This window comes from Polistes canadensis, unplaced genomic scaffold, assembly GCF_001313835.1.
Source record: "Polistes canadensis isolate GaletaPanama2010 unplaced genomic scaffold, ASM131383v1 scaffold_160, whole genome shotgun sequence".
NCBI lineage: Eukaryota > Metazoa > Arthropoda > Insecta > Hymenoptera > Vespidae > Polistes > Polistes canadensis.
The window spans coordinates 10,232-26,747 of NW_014569707.1; the positions used below are offsets into that span (position 1 = coordinate 10,232).

Consider the following 16,516-nt stretch of genomic DNA (forward strand, 5'->3'; position numbering starts at 1 on the left):
TAATAATAATGTGTTTTATATTGGTGTACCTTAATCGCTATGGAAATTGCGTCGTAAAAATTCTACCTCGATAAAAAGATACATCGTATTCACCTTATCATTGTGTTAGTAGGTAGTCGTATAATCATAATCATAATCATAGTCTCGTCGTTATCATAATCGTTATCTCATCGTCGTTGGTATATGTATATGTATGTATTTATGTATGTATGTATGATGTGTGTGTGTGTGTGTGTGGGTAACTTGCAGTGACAATCCACGTTAATGTATACACATATATGCATGTATGTATGCATGTATTTACGTGCCAAGAAAATTTGCCAGCAGTGCTCAATTTTTTTTTTTAATATTTTTTTAAATACGTACATACATGGATAAGTATATGTATTTTGTTAATAATACATGTATCTATGTATGTATGTATTTTTTCATTCGATGACCCTGAAACGACGCGGGTGTATTATATTTTTTTGTTACCTTCCCTTATTAATTTGATTATTATTATTATTATTTTGTCGCGTTGTTCGTTCAATTATTTTTTTCTTTCCTATTCCCTTTTCTTCTTCTTCTTCTTCTTCTTTCGTTTAATTATTCACCGGTGTACGGAGGGCGTTTTTTTTTTTTTAATAAAAATTGACAATGGAGGGATTTTTTTTCTGTCCTGCCTACACCGTGTAACCCTTTTTTTTTTATATATAATATTTCTATTCCTTTGCCTTATATTAAAAAAAAAGAAAAAGAATTGTTTTTTAGGCCCACGAATTTCTTACATCTCGTGTACCATATATAATTAATCGAATGTTTATGGTTTATTAATAATCATCCTTCGTCCATCATCCGTTCTCCTATCATCCGCACACACGTGGTCATTTTTGAATGAATATAATTCAAAGGAAAAATAAGAAATTTGATATAAATGTATATGATTTGGTATAAACCATAGACCAATAAGATGTTTGTCACATAGATTAAAAAAAGAAATTAAAATAAATTGAAAAACACCAATAAAAAAAAAAACGATCGACGAATTCTCAAAGTATTACAACACACCACGTTCATTTATTTTCATTATTTATTTAATATATTGACGTGTTCGAAATATATATTATTATATTATTAATTACCTTTTTGTAAACTCTCTAAGATTGGAATAAAAATAAAAACCATAGAAAGAAAGATTAAAAAGAGAGAGTTCCATTATTATGGTCGTCGTAATACTTTGACCATGACTTTTGAATTTTGATCATGGTCATTGTAATGTCATGATCAATGTTCGTCATCGTTATCTTTTGCACAATCATCTTCGCAAAAAAGTCTCTTCCGTTAATGAAAATTTCTGTTGTTTTTCATAGCCTTTAAATATAATCTACGAAAGGCCCAATCATTTTTAATCTAAACGGTAGGATTCTATTTCAAGGAATACACGAATGCGTATTGGTTGCTTGTCCTGGTGATGATAATGGTACTGATAAATCTGAGTCTAATATCAGATCACTGATACACCCTACGATACCTTTAGTATACCTTCCACCTGTTGTTTTAATAATATCCGGTGCACCACCTATTCAAACAATTATATTATTTTTTTTTATTATCAAATACATATATAATTATTTTTAAATTAAATATATATAATAATTTTTATTGTTTTTGCTTTTTGTTTGAATGAATTTTTCTTACCAACGTATAAACCTGTGTCGGTGTTTAATTGTCTTAATTGACCTGGGGAAGATGCTGACACACCTGTACCACTGTCAACTACGAGAGATGCCCATTGTTCGTTTCTAAAAATCAAACGTATCTCATTTTATTTTTTATATTAATATTTATATTTTATTTAATATAAAATAATTTTTTAAAATAATTTCTATAAATTATAATTATAATTTGTAATGATAATTATGTTGTCACCTGACGGCCCTAACTCGATGCCACAAATCATCGTCCAGCCTTGTAAGATTGTATTTTAAAATGGCTTCACCTGAGCCAAGATTATATGCCAATGTTAGATAACCCTGGTCCAAACCCAGTGCAAGGAAATCATCGTTTTCATCTTTTTGTTCTTGAGGATCCGAATGTCGGCCACTCCAAAGTAATAAACCACTACTGCTGCTTGCTCTGAATCTCATATTAATGTCTACTCTGTAACTTATTATCCTGGAACATAAAGGATAACAAGTTTTGTCGATTGTTAACATTATTCCTATTGTTAATTGTCAAATAATCGTTTACAAACCAAAAAAAAAAACAATCATATTTATTCTAATATTTAATGTGATTTTAGCCAATTGTATAATCAAAACAAAAATATGATATAATATATATTTCCATACGTGTTTATTATATTTTAATAAAAATTGCATAAAAAACGCGATCATTTGATCTCTCACTTGGGTAGGGTTTAATTTTTTTTTTTTAGCAATAACGTATACTTTTTTTTTTTAATTTAATTTAATATAACATATATTTGTATTGAATAATTGTATATACCTTTTCATAGTATCAGCGTCATTATAATGAAGATAACTTTCACTTCCTGTAAAACTAGGTACAGAATTTAGAAATATCGTTGGTGGTGGCAGGTTGACGTTAGTACCAGCACGCACAGACGTTAACAACGTATAATCATCCAAAATTGGGCATGGATGGGGTACACCAGCATGACATCGACATGTAAATCGATCTCGCAGAGGTCGACATTCAGCATCTCCGCAAGGCCTGGCCTCGCAAGCGTGACCACAATTTCCAACGTTCATACCACCCAAGGCCTCAGCCAAGATACCAATCTGCAATCAAATGACACGCGAATATAATTTTCGAACAAAAAAAAATAAAAAAAAAATTCAGTGAAAAATACATAAAATGATCGATCGAAAAATATCTGATTAAATGTCGACCGTTTATTTTCTAAGTTAATCCATTTATTTAAGTTTTCTTTCTTTTTTTTTTTTAACCCTTTGAATACAACGAAAGTAATCCGCGTGGACTAGGGACCCCATATATATTAATTTTCTTTTAGTTTACTTCGGATACAGATTTTTTTTTTCTTCTTTTAATATATTAAAAAGTGCTAATGTTTTGTTCAAAGTTAGACCAATATATGAAATTACTTAGCGATTGATTATGAAAATTGGTTAGAATCTTATTTTTATATTAAAACAAAAATGATATTTAAGGAAAATAACTTAAATTCAATAAATTAATGGATATATATGGGAAAATTACAAGTTGCATTTCCATATTTTTTCTCAAAATAAACGGTCCACATATTATCTGTAAAAAAAAAAGAACTAAATTACTGTTCGAACAAGTTAATATTCGATTCGTGTAGAGGGTGGTACAAAATTTACCAGACCGTTGCCATTTGAATAATACAATCAACAAAATCAATGAAAAATTAATCGTTTATGAAAGAACACAAATGATATTTCCAATTATAAATATTCTAGTAACTTTGGAAACCATCTAGTTATTTATGCACATACTTATTGACTATTATTTGAAATGTTATTCTATTTGTTATCACATATAAAAAGTGGGTTATATATATTTAGTGAAAAGAAATATTCTTATTTAAAATTAAACCGCGATAATGTGTAATTGAATTTAGTAAAATTACCTCGCGTCGATTAAGAATGACGCTTTGAATGCATCCAACGAAACTGCTGGTTGTTTTAAGCTTGAGCGAGTAAAGATCGGGAGATGGTGCACCACCGAGATAAAGATTAAGCGGTAAAAATAATTGTGTGAAAGCTCCCGGTGCCAGGATTTCTCGAATTAGATCGTTCTCGACGTTGAGGGATGCCAAACGACCTGTTCTTGATACTTTGATTTCCAGCCATTCACCTAAACGAATTGGATTGTCGCTCCTGAAATAATCCAATAATCAAAATACTATGGTTAGAATTGAAAATACTAATTATAACAATCGTTTAACATCAAAATTAATTCCTTTTTTTTAAATATAAAATTACATTTCTAATTTTATTATTAAATGTAAAAAAAAAAGATTACAGAAATTCCACTTCTTTTCGTTTTTTTTTTTCAATTCTGCCGTGATCAGTTTTTATCATATATTTATTTATAATTATTTTTTCTTTTTTTTTGGGTTAATATATATATATAAATGTAGATAGACCTTAAAGTAGCTGCACCAGTTCCTAAATCAAATGTGAAGTGTACGTATCCCGAGGAAAGATAAAGAGCGATGAAATCACCGGAAGCATCGCTATGGTGCCCATTGTAAATGATTACACCATCGGGAGCCGTAGGCTTTAAGGTCACAGATAATTCTAGCCAGGAGAGTGAAGTATCACCTAATCCTGGATAACGTAAATAGGATGACCCATTAAACGATGGTACCTGTCAAATAAAACAGAAATACACGTGTTAAGTGTACCTTCGCGTAAATAAATATAATTATTATACATAAATTATTTTCTCGCGTAACATTAAATATCAACCCTCGAAGTTATTTTCATTACGCTTTCGTAATACTTATATTTATTTATTTAACTTATAATTTATTAATATTTATCTAAGGTATAAGAAAAGTTGATTAAAAATTGATGAACGATTAACATTTCGATTTTATTATTTAATAAGAAGATCCTTATGTATGACTAACCCCGCAAACTTACACGTACAACGGGTTGCATCCCACAAGGGGCACCTAAAGTTTCCTTTACCGATGTATTATGGATAACTCGCAACTGTAATTATCAATGACTATTAAAACTTGTCTATCCCCTACGTAATTTATCTGATTTTAAAATAAGTATGTCATGTCATAACACGCACATCAAATATTTAGATCAAAAACAATTCCATTAAATTCGTTATCAGACCAATTACACGTTTTTAATACTTTTAATTTGATAACTTATCTTTTCAAAAAAAGAAAAAAAAAATAGAAAAACTATGAAAACATCGTAATAACCTGGTGAACAATGAAAAACATGATAAAATATTATCGATTATTATTTGCTTTCTTAATAATACTATCCTTATATCACATTTAATCATCTTATCGTATTTGTAATTTAATGAATTATTTTTCTTAAGAATAATAAACGTTTGTTATTAAGCAATAAGAGGGTTAGATGTAATTTGTGTTCCTTTCTGAATGAACAGTAAACCTTAGCAATGTTTCAACATGCATAGGGTAGCTTTATTCTCTATGCAGACAATGTCAGAAATCCCTTTAAGACGTTTAATCGCTGTAATAAGTTAGAGGTCGAAAACTGCGGAAGTGGATGTTACGTGTAAGGCAAATACTCTGCCCATTAGTGTCAAGGTTCGTTCATTAGTCAGTCTCTTCTATCTCTTTCTTTCTTTCTTTCTTTCTTTCTTTCATTCTATTTTTTATCTTTTTCTTTTTTTCTCACGTTAACGAAACAAAATTGAATTGAATAAAGTCTTTGATGTAGGAATTAAATTGAGGAAAATGCTTTGCGTGAAACAAATACTCATGCAAAAAGTAAATTGTGAAACTGGTGTACGTATATGTTCTCGTGAAAGACCGAAATTGGATAATGTCGAGATTTATATGGTGTAATGTCAAGATTAGCTTGGTATATGTCCGAAATATTAACACGTACAAGAAAATAATTTCAATATTCTGTCTCACGTGGACGTATTTGATAAGTGTTAACATTTCACCATGTGAATCTTGACATTATCCAATTTCTATCTTACAAAGTAACATATATACGTCATCAGTTAGAATTTTGATCAGGATATTGAAATATTTGATACAATTGTTATCCAATCTTATTCTCCATTTGAGAAAATAAAAAGAAAAAGAAAAACGAAATCGAAAAAGATAATCAACCACGAAGGACGAAAGTAAGTACTCAATTTCAGGAAGAAACTTTGGAAGATTTCTATCGTCTTGAGAGGGAAAGAAGGATGTGTTGGGGTGGGGTGGGGGGGGGGGGCAGTGGGGTGTATAAAGGGGGAAAGATTCGCATGGTAACAATAAGATAAGAGATAGTTTCCCCATTATCCAAAGAGCTATTAATCTAGTCACAGTCTTTAAGTACTGAAAGTAGTTTTGATTTTCGATTGGTTGAACGACAAAGAGGTATATATAGAAAGAGAGAGAGAGAGAGAGAGTTTAGTTAACGGATTAAAGTGAATTTATTGCGTCAACAAGAGAGACGTGTTCAATAACAAAGATAAAATATAATCAAAGAAATTTTCTATCATATCGTTTAACAATCACGATCAAAAAATATATTTTAGTTCAAATATATTTAATATTATCGATAACAGAGTGATATACAATTGTTCGAAAATAACGAACAAAGAAAAACAAATATTTGTTAAGATATTAACCCTTTGAGTGATGAATACTTTTATAATCGAATTGTTTTCTACGAATGAAATAATTTATTATTAATGTAACCAAATTCTAATATTAATAATTACAATTTTTGTTTTCTCAACAATATTATTTTCATTTGACAAAATACAACTAAAATATTACATTATTTTACATTAACATTGATAAACACACGCGTATCAATTTTTACTAAACGCATATATAAGTTCATAGCACACTCAAAGGGTTAAATATATTGTTCTCTGAATATATAATATTTGTATAATTGTTAAGACTCATTTTTTGAGATAGATATAAAACGCATGCTCGGGAAAACTAAATGTTTGCTCATTCTTGAATCTATCCGGAACAATGAGGTGTAGTATATATATATATATATATATATATATATATATATTGTTTGTATGTTTGTACGAGAGTAAACATCATCTGTATATATATGTGCCGTGTGCGTGTGTAAACCATGAATTGGAAATTCGGCCTGTAGCTGGCATGATAAACGTTGGTTGGTCGAGCTTACCTAATATTTACTCGAGTTAATCTATTAGTCAAAACCACTAGCTTTAATGTTAATAATTACACCTAGCTGATATCACTTAAACATTCTCATACCTCATACATTTTCATCTAGATATATATATATATATGTTTATTTATTTTTTTTATCTCACCTATTAGTGATACACATGGTTTAAATGAACAACCGAAAACCTAATCTAAAAAGACGTACTTAATATATGCACATTCAACTAACCAACACATCGAGAAATATCGACAAATACCAACTGAGTATTCTACAATTCGTCAAGAGAGTACGAATGTGTAAACTTAATTATTCAACCTGTAATTAGCATACTTCGATCGTTACTATCACAAACTGTTTTATTCCTAATGAATTCTTAACTTCTCTTCTTTCTTTTTTTTTTTTAATTGATTTTTTAAGAGTCATTCGTTCTAATTTACATCTCATTTTATTTACTATTGTTTTATAAAAAAAAGAAAAAAACAATTATATTAATTAATACGTATCATATATTATTTCTATATGAATCATTGATAATAAAAAAAACAAAATGCATCTGATATATAATAATATATATTTTAAAATAATATTTCCATTAGATTCGTATGATTTATTGATATAGAAATATAAAAAAACAAAAACAATAATCAAATTTCCGATCGTATTGAGTTTCTAATTTAATTTTCCGTTCTATAAAAAAAAAAAAAAAAAAAATAAAAGAAAAAACCTATTTTCGAAACGATCGATAGAAGTTGAAAGTTGAACGAGTCAATAATAATTTTCTTTTTAAAGTCGTCAATATAACCATCATTTTTTGTTTCATCGTAGATTGATATAATTATTCATAATAATAATAATTTAATGCATATCTGCATATCATTTGTTAAATGATTGAAAGACACGTGATAAATTTTCAAATAAGTTTGCGTTCAGTCTAACATACACATTAATTATACATAGTTGATACGTGGTTTCTTCTTTTTTTCTTTTTTTTTTTTTTTTTTTTTTTTTTTCTTTTTCTTTTTCTTCTACTTCGAGCAAGTTAATATTATATGAACGATCATCCCCCTTTATAGCAAAATCGACGGATTTGAGATTTTTGAATAATGTATGACAGTGTGTTCCACATTGGTTTTCTGCTTAGGAAAAAATCGATGATATCGTGGAAAACATTGCGAACGTTTCTTTATTTCTATCCAAATGTTATGCGATATAAAATACTATCGATGTAGAATAAGAAAAAAATAATAAAAAATGGATAAGAAGATAAATAATAAATAAAATCGATATGTGTGTATATATACACATGAGAACAAGGTATTCATTTAAATATCAATTAACATGAATAATTTCTTAACGAGAATGTATTTTTATTAATCATTTTTTTTCTTTTTTTTTTTTCACACACACATACACATACACGCGCGTGTTTAGTTTTACAATTATAATTATATAATCTTCTTTTTGATCAAGAAAAAAAAAATGAATAACGAGAAACACAATTTCTGTTTATAAACTTTTTAAACAAATAAACGAAATACTCGTAGAAAATATATATAAAAAGAAAGAAAATAAAGAAAAGCCATTAGAAAAGTCGGGATGAATTTTTTCGTCGAGTTTACAGGTACCTGTATATATATATATATATAAGTGTTACACTAACACACTGACAGTAAGAAAATAAAAAAACTTGAAATTTTTTCGTTTAGACGAAGAATTCCATTAGAAAACATTCCTGGAAAAGTTACTATACCATCCTCTTTCTTTTCTCGTTTATTCCTTGACACGCATGTACCACAAACTTTTTTGGCAATGAAGATTTTTCTTTCTCTCTCTCAATACTTGTACCTGTTATTCTACTATTATAAATATTTTCTTATTAATTAATAACAAAATATAATATAAAATAAATGATAGACATTTAATTAAATATATATTATTATATTTAATATATTTTAATTATTCGATTAAATAATATTTAAATCACTAATTAACCTTTTCGTAACTTTACGACCCGTATATGGGTCGCGTATCATTTGAACGATCAAATTTATTTGACAAATAATTACAAATATGACAGAAAATATATTGAACGGATAAATGAAATAATTTTGGAAGAAATGAACGGTTAATGCATTTAGAGATGTTTCATTTGAAACAAATACAAAAAAGAAATAAAAAGGTATGTAATGCAAGGTAAATTATCAATAATGCAATATGTATTTACCTGAAGGTCGACTCTGGTTTCACAGAGATCACCGGTATACCCAAGAGGACAGAGACATACTGCAGTATCACCACCGGTTGTCAGACATTTTCCACCATGGGCGCATGGCACTTTGCTGCACCTATCTGCCGTGCATTCCTCTAAAAAGGGCCGAGTAATTCGAGTGATTTAATTAAACGTCCCTTCAGCTTTCGTAATTAAAATCCGGTACGATATATATATATAGTAGTATCTAGTACCGATTTTATTATATTTATTACTAGCTAGTTCCTTTTTATCAAATCTTCTTTCATTTCTTTTTATTATGCCTGTTTTTTTCTGAATATTTTTTTTTTAACCCTAACTGATATATTCATCATAACAATGATAACACGAATTTTATATATTTTTTTTTTCCTATTCACTGAACAAAATAACAAATTTTAATTTCGTAGTAGAATAAAAATTGTCTTAAAACGTAGATAACGTATAGTCTGAAAATTTGTCAATACTATTACTCCCGAATTTTGTACAAATTAATTAATTATAAAAAATTAACAAAGTAATACATTTGGAAAAAAAATTTGTTTCATGACCAACGATAAAGAATGGAAACGCGTTAAAATAAATTAGTAAGAAGAAAAAAAAAGTAATCGTAAGCGAGTGAAATGGGTGGTGTTTGTTTGTTTGTTTGTTTGTTTTTTATATTTTATTTTCTTACCAACGTCGAAACCATTAGCTGCATCCCCTTGGGGTGCTAAGGGGAAACGGTAACGGTGCTCGTTCGCTTCCAAATGTCGGATGCAACCTTTGAATCCTGTTCTAACTGGTAACCTCTCCAAACCGCTCGTGTTTCCTGGTCCACCAACGAATAAGGGCTCGCGGAATGTAATCCTCGAAAATAAGCCCTGTAATTTGGAAACGATGGGAAGGAAGATCGTGACGTCAAACAATTTCAGGTTAATTATCGATCTAATAAACGAACCAATTGGAATTGGGCAGAAAGGATTCCAATTATTCGTTTAGTCAATCATTTTATTCATTACATTAGTCAAATCAATATTTTCTATTTATTTTTTCATTTATTTTATTTATTAATTTTTGTTTTAATGTTTAACTATGATATTTCAAGCCAAGGAAGTTTGAAATAAATTTATGAGCGCATATATGCGTCCTTGGTTAATGCAGATTGCTTTTATTGGACGCATATACTCGTTTATATCACTCGAAGGTTCAATTGGGAATAATGTTTGTTAAATAGGTTTGTTATTTATTCAATTATAACACGAAATGAATATTTAATGAAATTCTAATTATGTAAATATTGTTTAAGAATTTTTGTGTGTTATTTGTGTAGATAAATATTGTATGTGAATTAGGATAGGGGGTTAAGAAAGTATTTAATTTAAAAATAGAAACCATTTGTTTTTCTTTTGATCATTTTTCAACAAACTTTGTCAATCGTATTACTTCTTTATACAAAGTGTGTTTAATAATTTTCCCAAACAAACTGTGTCACTTTATTTTATGCAACAAATTGAAAAAAATATAAAGAAACGCGTTGGTAGCGTTTAATACTTCATTTCGAAATTTATTACACTAATTACGAGTTCACCTAATTTATTGTTTCAAAATACGCTGACTGTTGGTATCAACGTAAATGCGAATCACTGATAAATTGTTGCTAAACGAAATTAACGAATGCGAATGTACATTTTTGCAACAAAAAAAAACGCTGAACGATGCGTTACTTTATTTTTTTTCTTTTTTTTTTTTTATTAGCAAATTTACGTTGATATTCTTTTACAGCAACACTCTCCCCATACCCGATATTTGTATGATTTCAAATGTTGTTATAAAACCATACGTGTAACGAATATTCGCATTGCGTTTGCTTTGTAAAATACTTTGGCTATTTCAATAAAATTGATACTGATATCAATTTGAATTTGTTATATCGGTTTTTATTTATCTTTTTTTTTTTAAATAACAAAAGTCATTGATAAATAAATATACAAAAAGACAACAGGAAGTTAATGGATAGGAAATTTAAATATTATTCTGTTATCGAACAAATGTAAATAATTACATTTTTTTAAATACAAATTTAAAATATAATATAATTAATCCTTTGAGTTTTTGCGGACGCATATATGCGTCTCCAATGAAAGTAATAAGCATGGTCTAAGGGTGCACAAACATATATGCGATTTAATATTTTTTTCCTGCATAAATCTACGTTGATTGAGAGATTGAAAATTCTATAAATTATTGTATTGATATATGCAAGAAAAAATAGTATTTAAAAATTAATTTAAAAATTGTTTTACGTGACCCGATCCTTTTATTAAGATTTGTATTCCTTTTTTTTTTCTTTTTTTTTATTCATTTTTAATCGAAAAAAATAACAAGTGGATGCTACTCGTACGTTAACGAAGTGCAATGAATTTTCGTTTCAAACGGAATTTCATTCTTGCTTTCCCTCCCCTCCACCCCCACCACCCCATAACCCCTACCCCAAAATTTTCTCGATACATTGTGCAAAAAAAGAGTATAGAAATGTTTGTCTGTATGTGTGAGTGTGTTTGAACACACATACAGAGTATTTTCAATTTGAATCAATCCACGTGGATATATATCATTCAAAAACTATTCGTGTTTTCGTATAAAAAAGAAATCGAAGTAAAAAACATTTGTAAACAAATAGAATCACAGTGCAAAAAGAAGAAAAAAAAACCATAACTTTTCAAATAACTCGACACCGTATTTTCTATCCTCGAATGAAGATTGATGATACCACGAATATCAAAAAATCATTTCGACACAAAATAAAAGAGCAAAAAAAGGGATAGAAAGAAATCAATGGTAAGCGCATATATGCGCCCTTGGAACACACTTATTAATTTCGTTCGAATTACAAAACTCAAACGGTCAATTATATCAAAATAAATGATTTTAAAAGTATACCAAAAATGAAAAAAATATAATTAACCTCGTTGTGATTGTCAAAGTTTGATTAACTGCAATTGTTTTTTTTTTTTTGATATCTCGAATATAATTATTTGAAAGATATACTTGTGAATATAATATTTTTAAATGGGACATGTATAATGTAAACACATATGTATGGGTGTACTCAAACATATTGAATTAATAGTGTGCACCGTCTGGAGTGTAACGTCATGAGCGTTGTGAATTATGATTACGCAAGCACCCAACCGAGAATTATAAAGGACCAACATTTCTATAATATCGTCGAGAATTCCACTGCATTCTGTCATTAACGATCGTACAATCCAGTTCTCTCTTTCTCTCTCTCTCTCTCTCTCTCTCTTTCTCTCTCTTTCAGTCAGTCTGTCTTTCTCATTACTATGCTTACGAATAAATATTAAATTTCATAATGTGTGCACTCTCTCTCTCTCTCTCTCTCTCTCTCGTATTACTCAGCTCGATGAAATTTTTCCTTCTTTTTTTCATTTGAGAATTTTTTTTCAAAGTGCATTAATTAAAAATAAAATCTGAACAAAAAACTAGAAAGAAGAAGAAGAAGAAAAAAATGAACATTAAAAATGAAAAACAAAAAATTAAGAGAGAAAAAGGAATATTAATTAACAGTGTTTAAATAATATTTATAAAAAATGTAACACACATATTGTCAAATTTGTATTAAAATTCAATAACGAGAGAAATGGAAAGAGAGGGTGACATTAATGTCGTAGGAATAAAGGGGGTGGGAGGTGGGGGTGGGGGGTTAAAAAAAGGAACTCGAGAGAAACGGACTTTAAATACGCGGCTCAATTGAAAATTTTACTTCGAAGTTAGTGGAAAATGTTCGTAACTACTGCTAACTCATCCCCCGCTGCCCCCTTTACTCCTTTTTCTCCCCCCACCCATCCCCCCTCATCGCTAGTACTTGGTTGCTAGCTTTCCTCGACTCATGAATCAACGTCGGACTCTTTGGGAACGTTTAAAGCACTGAGATTTCAAAGACTTCGCGACTCGACGATTAAGAAGACGTTTCATCTCATCCTCGTTATATATAGGGTGTCCCATATAATTCTAGTCAGGATTTTAGAAGTATTTTGTTATAACATGAGAAAGAAAATACTTTAAACAAAATGTTGATCTGTTTTTGATTTGTTGAATATAATTATATAACTTATATATATATTATTATTATATATTATATATTATATTAAGTTATTTATGTGTGTGTAATTTATTGTTAGTTAAATAAAACACAAACAGTTTGTTTTATACAGGTATCTATAAGCAGTATACACAGATTTGCTGTTTCACGTGGATTCATTTTATATTTGACAAATATTAACAACATGTTAATATTTTTCAATGTTAGTATATATTTTCTATAAGTTAATATTAAATTGCAATTTGTTTTTATAATTTCTTATCATTACTTATATTTTTGTCTATTTAATTTATATTTTTATTTTCTTCTTCTAATATTTATATATCAAGAATTTCATTATATTTCAAATATTAGCAACATATTAATATTTTTCACTGTTAATATATATTTTCTATAAGTTAAAATTAAATTGCAATTTGTTTTTATGAGAATATACTTTTAATATTTTTTTATACTTACAAAGTTGTTTTTTACAATGTCTTATCATTACTTCATTTATATTTTTGTCTATTTAATTTCTATTTTTATTTTCTTCTTCTAATATTTATATATCAAGAATTTAATTATATACGTATGATTAAATTTAAAACATCGAACCGATAAATTTGTCTCCGCGTTTGAAAAAAGTAAAAAAGGAACGTGCATATACTTTACACATATACAAACACACACACAAAAAATGAAAAAATAAATTCTTTTCACGTAAATCATTGCGTTCGTTATAGTATAAAAAAAATATTCTCTTTCGAATTCGTGTCAGATATTTCTTTGACTAACTTTATCTTTTTTCTTATTACTGAAACTTTCTTTTCTTTTCATTTCTTTTTTCTTTTATCTTTGAATTCATTAAGGAAAGATTAATCGAAAGAGAAAGACGAGTGTTAATGCAATAACGAGCTCGTTGGCCTTGACAAATTAACATAAAATAAAGAAAGAAAGTTAATAAAAAAAAAGTTTCGAAGAAATTTCATAAATTTCTGACAACAGAGTTTATTGATTCACCTGTTAGCCAATTAACTTAACTCATTATCTATTTAAAACGAACGAGCTTAAAATTTATACACGTGTACAAGTAAAACAAAGAATTTGATAAATCGATCATCGAAGTAAATGAACAAAAATTGAATAGTCTCGTGGTGGGGGGTGGGATGGTGGGTGGTAAAAATAAATAGGACATATGAAACGTTTATTTTGAAAGTGATATAAAAATATATTTTATGTCATTTCAATAAAATGAAAAGGTTAGAGAACATATATATATTAATCTAATTTAAAAAAATATAAATTAATTATATCGAGTATGTGTGGCAATGTTTTTATTAATTTATCAATATAATATATTCGATTATATAAATATTTGTTTTTTTTTTTTAAGACGAATTTAAATACCGGAAATAAAATAATAACAGCATATATTATCTCATTAAGTGAATGTTAATTATAATTATATATATATTATATTATTTAATTGAATGTAAGAGATGTGTTGTCAGATAGGATATGAAAATGTAACTCTAAATCTCGTGAACAAATTTTTAAAATGTTTTTTTAATATTAACTTAATTTCCATTAGTTTATTTAAATATTTACAATCAATAGCTACGTGATTTCATTTGTTTGATAAATAAATTTTAAACAAAACATTTCACACACATATTTTTCAAGATATATTAAATATTACTCATTATTAATTATAAATTAAAAAAAAGGTGTGTTGAGAATTAAATGTAAATTAATCAGAAATACTATAATGAGTAGTTACAACAACAAAAATTTCGATTAAATTAATTACAAGTTATGTGATATCATATTTAACCATTTGATTGTTGAATACTTTTAATTGAATTGTTTTCTACGAATGAATTAACGTTACCAGATGCTAATATTAATAAATTATATTTAATAATTACAATTATTGTGTTTTCTCACCAATATTATTTTCATTTGACAAGATACAATTAAAATATTACATTATTTTATATTAACATTGACAAACACACGCGTAACAATTTTTACCAAACGCATATATGCGTCCATAGTATTCAAAGGGTTAAAAGAAAAGAAAAGAAAAGAAAAGAAAAAACAATGAATTTACATCGCTTTAAAAATAAACGGTGTCGTGTTGGATATCAAGATAACCTCGAGAGTGAGAGAGAGAAGAAGAAAAAAAAAGAGAAAAAAAAAAAAAAAAACTCACCTCTGATCTTCCTTGCACACGTTTTTCCTGATTCAGCTGTATCCAGGCATCCCAACGATGCCGATAGACGCTCAAAGTGTTCCACTCGTTGAGTTTTACCGTTTGCGTGCTTCTAACGGTACCAGCACCACTTCCACAATCGAACCTTGATGATGAAAGAGAAAAAAATAGACGAAAAGTAGAGAGAAAATAAAAATAGATCAAATCAGATGAAAAAGAACAAAAAAATTCCGATTTTTTTTAACCCCCTAAAACTACTAATTGGGGTAGATATTTACCCCCCCTACACACACACACACACACACCAGGTAAAATTAAATTAAATGTCTATTAGTTGTTTATCTTGTTATTAATAATAATTATTAATAAACGTGTGTTTTAAAGGAAATTGGATAGGTTGAAAAAAAATTGTTTGAAACACAATTTGTTTAGAAAAAATGGTCTCATTGAGATGATTTCATTGAGATTAAATTAAACGTACTGAAAGATGTTAGTTTGCTTTTTGAATAAATAAATTAATAGATTGAATATATAAATGAAAAAAAAAGATTTGAAACGAATATTTGAATTAAAAAATCTGATCTCGCGTTACTTTTTTTCTTTTTCTTCTTTCGTATTTTTGAAATAAATATATACATAAATAAATAAATAAATAAAATATCTTTAATATTGTATCGGAAAAAAATCTAACGAAAATCAACCGAGCAACATAATTAATTCCATGATTAAAAACGAATATTTGAATGAAAAAATATGATCCCACGCTTATATATTTTTCTTTTTTCATATTTTTGAAATATATATAGATAAATTTTTTGGAAAAAATAAATAAATAAAATATCTTTAATATTGTATCGGAAAAAAATCTAACGAATAAATTATAATAAAATCAACCAAACAACATAATTAATTCCATGATTAAAAAAGAATATTTGAATGAAAAAATATGATCCCACGCTTATATATTTTTCTTCTTTCATATTTTTGAAATATATATAGATAAATTTTTTGAATAAATAAATATATAAAGTATCTTTAATATTGTATCGGAAAAAAATCTAACGAAAATCAACCAAATAACATAATTAATTCCA

The 16,516-nt window shown here is 27.7% G+C and overlaps 1 protein-coding gene across 1 annotated transcript in view; it reads right to left on the reverse strand.

The window, feature by feature from the left end:
• Positions 1-690: 690 nt before the first annotated feature.
• LOC106788988 (pikachurin-like) overlaps positions 691-16,516 on the reverse strand; it is a 29,459-nt gene continuing 13,633 nt past the window's right edge. Inside the window, exons 4-12 of the mRNA XM_014752757.1 lie at positions 15,423-15,567; positions 9,797-9,983; positions 9,097-9,236; positions 4,139-4,362; positions 3,620-3,869; positions 2,491-2,786; positions 1,912-2,157; positions 1,681-1,784; positions 691-1,561 (exon numbers count right to left, since the gene is read on the reverse strand). Of these exons, the coding sequence (XP_014608243.1) occupies positions 1,413-1,561; positions 1,681-1,784; positions 1,912-2,157; positions 2,491-2,786; positions 3,620-3,869; positions 4,139-4,362; positions 9,097-9,236; positions 9,797-9,983; positions 15,423-15,567 (1,741 nt within the window). The 3' untranslated portion in view covers positions 691-1,412. The remainder of the gene's footprint in view (positions 1,562-1,680; positions 1,785-1,911; positions 2,158-2,490; positions 2,787-3,619; positions 3,870-4,138; positions 4,363-9,096; positions 9,237-9,796; positions 9,984-15,422; positions 15,568-16,516) is intronic.